The sequence below is a fragment of the Athene cunicularia genome (genome assembly GCF_003259725.1).
Source record: "Athene cunicularia isolate RWA chromosome 8 unlocalized genomic scaffold, athCun1 chr8_part1, whole genome shotgun sequence".
In the NCBI taxonomy this organism is placed as follows: domain Eukaryota; kingdom Metazoa; phylum Chordata; class Aves; order Strigiformes; family Strigidae; genus Athene; species Athene cunicularia.
In genome coordinates this window covers 919,977-925,976 of record NW_020799109.1, presented here as the reverse complement: position 1 = coordinate 925,976, position 6,000 = coordinate 919,977, and the positions used below count along the sequence as shown (strand labels likewise).

The window sequence follows — 6,000 nt, the reverse complement described above, 5'->3', positions numbered from 1 at the left end:
GGGGGGGGGGGGGGCAGAACTGGGAGTGGAGTAAACGGAATGGGATAGATGTGCATATCAATAAGCCACGTAGTTAACGGACCGAGGAGTCGGCATTAGTTAGCATAAACTCAGCAGTTTTGAGGATCTCCATTTGCAGTTGCAAGAACCAGATGCTTTTACTTTTAAATTAATTACTCCCGTGTGCTGCTCTGCGTAGCTTATTGACTGAACACAGCATTTATTCCTTGTCTGGGTTTTACCAAGTTACTTCTCAGGCTGGAACGGCGTTTTAAGTTGTGTGCAGCCACCCTACACGCTTCCTCGCCCAACTGCTCTGTGCCACTAGTTATAAGAGGCAGAGTGATCTCCTTTTTATTCCAGAGATTACATCTGAGCATCCAACAAAGATCATGCATCCGTGCCATCCCCCGGGGGGACCTACCTTGGGTTTCATATTTGAATACCTTCACGTTATTATAATATATTAAGCCATTATAATGAGTTCTGTTGTTTCAAATGTAAGTCCTGTTTGCTTTGTCAAGGATATGGGAATTAATATTTTTAGATGGGTGACTTTTGGGCTTCTTCCCTGTGGCTGTTTAATGTCTGGGGTCTAATTTCTGCGTAACCTGGCAACAGAACACACTTGAGCAGTTGGGAATTTCAGAAGCTGGGAGTCAGCGCCGTGAAGCCACTCTCCTCTCCATAGGGAATCCTCCTTCAGTTCTGGAAGCCACACGCTTTTATAGTTTTAAGATGCTTTTACTAACTTTTCCCCCCAAATACCCAGTCCCTTTCCCAGGCCGCCCCACCCTCTCGGCTCGGGGTACCCTCCGCTCAGGGTCTGCACAGCTCCCGCGTGGAGTTCAAGACACTGCTTTTGACAAGACAAACACTCCTAAACCTGCCTGTGAGAGCTCTCCTCACCCTTCCTCAGCTACAAAAGGTGAGCAGAGGTGTCCGGCCCCAGGAACCCACACAACCCCTCATGGGCTGCGGCTCTCGGGGCTTTGGGCTCCTCACCTTGCCCTTGGCCCGGGCAGGAAAAACTGCAGAACACGCTCACACACCAGCACTCACAGCACAGCAGCTCCTGTGAGCTCGGTGATGAGGCAGAATTAGCCCTGCAAGCTCTCTGCCTCGAAGACTGGTCGTTTTAACTGGATGCAGTCTGCAAGTGCATTTATGTTTAATTTTAATGGTTATTTTATGATGAGATGATCCCCGGAGTCTGGAAACTGTGGGCTTGGATTTACATTAATCTAAGTAACAACAATACAGTTTACAGACCCAAAAGGCTTGTTTCAGAGACTGAACGTATAGTTAGTGTTTCAGGTCTAACTCCCACTGTTCATTTATTCAAGAATTCATCCAGATCTACAAAAAAAGAGAGGTCCCAATCCGAGAATAACTGAAGAAAATGAGATTCTCTGTATTCTATTAGCAGAAAATATAGCAGGGTGTGCAATCCCAGTATATAAATTTAGTCTTGCACTATATCTGCGAAATTATCTGCAGGATAACGTATGTGGTACTCTGAACTACATTTGAAAGTTGACTCTGCTCAAGTTTTGCATTAAAACAACAACTGAGCTGGCCAAAGCTCATTCTGTGCTGGTTTTCCGTCATCCGGAGGTAAAAGGGTAACACTGAAGGAATAATAAAAAAAAGCTCTATGTCTTTTTCTCTTTCCTGCACGTGGTGGAGGTTCAGAGATGCCCGGTACCTTTGTAGTCATATATGTGTAGCATAAGTCAACAACAGTTCAGCAAAAAAGGATGGGCCATTAGATTTAACCCAATACTTGAGAGCAGTAAGGCACAACAGGACAGCACATTTCTCGCTGATTATAGCGAGGCTCAGGTGATAACACCAACAGCAACAGAAAGCAGGAGGCCCAGCTCGGGCATCCCAAAATGCTCTTCTTGGTCTTTCTTGCTGCTACCGCGGCACTGAGTGCGCTCGCGAAGAAAGGAATTGGTCAGTGCCGTAAAGAGAAAAGTGATTATGGCTCCGGGAATGGCTATTTGAGTTCGGAGCACTAAAACCTGCACTGCGATACTTCCTACCTAAAGTCTCTCCTGCGCCTCCCCCAGCGTGCGGACGCATCTTGGCAAGGGGATGCAGATGAATTTTGCCGACAGAAGAAAAACGTTTACTGTTATATATAGCAAAGATCGATTATATTGTTTTAGAGACTGCTTCAGGATAGGGTTGGAGTGCAATAGTTATGACTGCTCTGAAAACTCACGAAGGAAGACGAGCCGCTAATGCTCCTGGAGGGGAGCAGCTGGCCAGTGAGAAATGAGCTGACAGATGGCTTTCTGTGAAAAATGGTCATTAATATTCTCATGTCAACGCCCAGGTTTAATGGGATGTTCAAGCTGAGAAAACCCAGCACTTGGAAGCCAGGAAATTCCAGAAGCTAGAAGGTGCATACGGACAGTCACTTACAAGGGACAAAATCCACTTGCTTTTTTTTTGCACCAACAGAAACAAGCTCTTACATGAGCCAAGAGCTGCAAAACAAACTTCCTATGCAAAAATATCTACCCATTTAATGAGCTGATTTTTTTTTAAGGTAAAGGTGACTCTACAGAGATGCCTGTTATTACACGGCACTAACGACCTGAAATTGAAGCTGACCGTAAAGAAAACCAGAGCACACACACAGTCAGCTCTTGGTGTCTGAGTGGGGCGCTCCCCTGAACCCCTTCTGGAGGCTGCGATGGGCAGCAGCTCTGCTCATCCCTGCGGACAATAAACCCGTGGCCCAGACCATTATCAGTGCAACTGGGTGAAAATTTCTATGCCTTAAGGTTTGCTTGAAAATCTTGTTTGTGAAACCACCTTTCCACTCCCAAAACCCTCAGTGGGAAACCTATGAAGATGAATTAAGGGGGAAAAAAAAAATAATCCTTTTAGTAGACCTTTCAGTGCCTTTCTGGCTATTATACTTAAAAGCGGTAATTACCAAAGCACATTTAAATGTTAGACTCATTATTGTGATAATCACTATCACAGCCCGGCCGTGGACTGCCTGCTTCCACCTCATTTTTGAGCAGAAACTACGATTGCGAGGCAACTGAGAAACTCCCCCGAAAGCCAAGCAACATGGCTGTTGGTAGCCAACACCTCCGAGCACCCACTGTTTAAAGCTCGGCATTAATTTCAGGACAGCCCGCTGGATTTGTCACCACGGGGGACAAAGCCAGCCTGGCGGACTCCTCTCTCTTCCACCCTGGTCCCCACGGGCAGGCAGCATCCCCAGCAGCACGAGGGGGTCGGCGAGCACCGGCTACTTACTTCCTCTCTCCTTTGTACCACTCAAAGACCGGGGCAGGAACTCCTGCACCTTCGCACCGTATCAGTCCGTTCCCTCCAAGCACCACACCGCTGGATTTAAGTTCCTGAATTGTGGGGGCAACTGAAAAAAAAGAATTGTAAAATGGATATTTGCATCTAGATACGCAGATTGTTCAACGCCGCTTCTCCTCAGCACGCTTTACGTTACTCTCAGCCTGGCGCATGTTTTCCAGCTTGATTCACATTCTATCACGTTTTCTTCCAGCAGTGTAAAAATTATCCCACACAGCAGATTCTGATCTATATATTCTGTGTATCTGGTGTAAAAAAACACAACTGAGACATGAGGAGATATCAATCCCACACTGAAAAAAGCTGTTTTTCCAACGCAGTTACTCAACATAACGTGTAACTATAAGCATTAGCGTTGTACAAGATGTATTTAAAACCTGAGAATCAGAGAAAAACACACGAAGCTCCGACACCGGTGCTGGTCGAGAGGCTGCGGGGTCCTGCGGGGCTCGGCAGGGGGGACCCCCTCAGCTGGGGAGGGGTACGGCTGCACCCGGGGTGCAGGGTCCAAGGCGAAGATGGGGCCACCACCACTTATCTTCTGCATTGTGTCTTCTGCAAATGCCCCGTAAACCCCACAGGCTTAGGCGGCCTTTCAGATCTCATTTTGCATATTAAAAGAACAAACTTACCTTCACAATTATGAGCCAACTGTAAATACCACGTATCAACATGACTTTTCCAGTATTACATTGGATACGGATTTGTTTCAGTAAAAGCATTTTGTCTTTTTTTAAATAGCAACCATTGTAAACAGCAATCGGCGTTTTAAGCTTAGAACTACAGGTACAAATAAAGATAAAAAGTGATTGTCAGTTTTTCCCGTTGCCAGCGAAAGGCAACCGTAAGCTGAAAATAAAACACAACAGATTCCTCAGGAAAGAGATTATCAAAGGAAAGGCTGAACAACAATTGCCTTCTCCCTGGAATTCCTTTTACGTTTTCTGTTTTTAAACAATAATTTATGTGCATCGTAAAAACGCTATAAAAACCAAACCACAGAACTTATAAATAAAAATCTGGTTTTGTTGTTTTTTTTTTTTTTTTTTCCCCAAGCAGTTTTCCAGATGTTGTTTTAAGGTATTTATGTACATGTAAAATGCTGACTGCCTCTTGTCTGCTTCTTTCACCGTCTCCCCTATCGCTCAGCACGCCACGTTAAGAGACCGTAATCTTTTACGGGAACCAGCCGCGCTAACGAAGCCTCGGATAGAGGGAAGAGCAGAGTGACAGGCGGGTTCCCCGCACAGGCGGGTCAGCTCCATCGCACACCTCATCGCACACCCATCCTTCACCAGCACCACCTTTTCCAGGTGCGTAGGCCATCGCACGGGAACCCAGCCCTCCCAGCCCCGGGAACGCAAACGCGCACTCTGAGCACCTCGACACAAGTCTCAATGTTTAATGGCGCCGGGTGAGTGCATTTCAGGGGGGATCGAACAGACGACTGGTTCTGTCTCACCCATCTCGCAAGTCCTGCCCCGAGTCAGGCCGACAGACTATTGGTTTCCCACAGCCACCAAACATACCTTCTGCCCTCAACTTTCTCTCCACAACGATTGCATCAAACCAATCCATAAATTAACTTTCAACCAGTAACATTAAAATTTCAAGTGGATAATAAAGATATAACCAATTTGCATGACGACTCCCTAATCTGCATAGGAAAATAAAAAATTCAGATTTTTTTTTTGTTACTCCATAAAAATACCAGGCACGTATGAACTTACGCCTTCCTGAGAAATGAAGCGGTTTGTGCAGCCAAGACTTTTAGAAAAAATAACTTTGAGTGAGACTGATATCACGAAGAGCTGTGAACCGGCCACATTTTGCCTTTGCTCCTGCGGTACCGCGTGGCACCAGCACCTCCTCAAGCCCCACAGAGCTCAGAGCCCAGCTTGTGCTTCCGAAGCGTTCAAAAGCACAACAGCTACGAGCGACCAAGGTGAATCATACAAAAGCAAAACTTGTGCGAGATAAACCATACAGAAGCATCACCCGAACGATGGAAGAAATCGGAAGCCTGCTGCATGGGCACGCGATCCCTGGAGAGTGCCAAGAGCTGGAGTATGGGTGGGGGCAGGTCTACCTCTCACACAGGGTTTCCACCTCCCTGGGACTGCGGACTGCTCCCCAGCATTCCCACAATTTCCCTCAAGCCGTGACCACTGGGACAGAACCCCTAGGACATTTCTCCACCCTTAGTTCACCGGTGGCTGGTGTGTCCGAGGCTGGTCCAGACGCGTCGCTGAGCTCCTGGGGACCATCACCCTGAGCAAGTAGGTCCGGGGTCTCACGGCTGCCGGGCACTGACCCCAGACGCCCAGAGTGAAGAGAAACACCAGATGACTTGCCCGTTTACCTGTGTCTGTCTGACGTTGCGGTTCTGGATCGCTGGGGGACCTGGTCCACCCACCTGCCCACCCGGGCGGTCCCAGTGGACCCCTCCCACCTGGCATTTTGAAGCTCCGGGGAGACCCACAGCCAGCCTGGCTGGCAACGCACCGACACTTATTTATCCACGCAGGTGCTGTAGTTTTAAACTGCTGCTTATTTTGTTCCCGGTCATCTGAGAAATAAGACTAAATTTCTATTTGAAGAAAGCATTTAAAGACTTGTGCGCTCATTCTCTCAGTCCTC

General features: G+C 47.4%; 1 protein-coding gene across 1 annotated transcript in view; it reads right to left on the bottom strand.

Moving 5' to 3' along the window:
- NEGR1 (neuronal growth regulator 1) overlaps positions 1 to 6,000 on the bottom strand; it is a 107,486-nt gene that overhangs the window by 55,533 nt on the left and 45,953 nt on the right. The window contains exon 5 of the mRNA XM_026853842.1: positions 3,289 to 3,409. Coding sequence (XP_026709643.1) covers positions 3,289 to 3,409 — 121 coding nt within the window. The remainder of the gene's footprint in view (positions 1 to 3,288; positions 3,410 to 6,000) is intronic.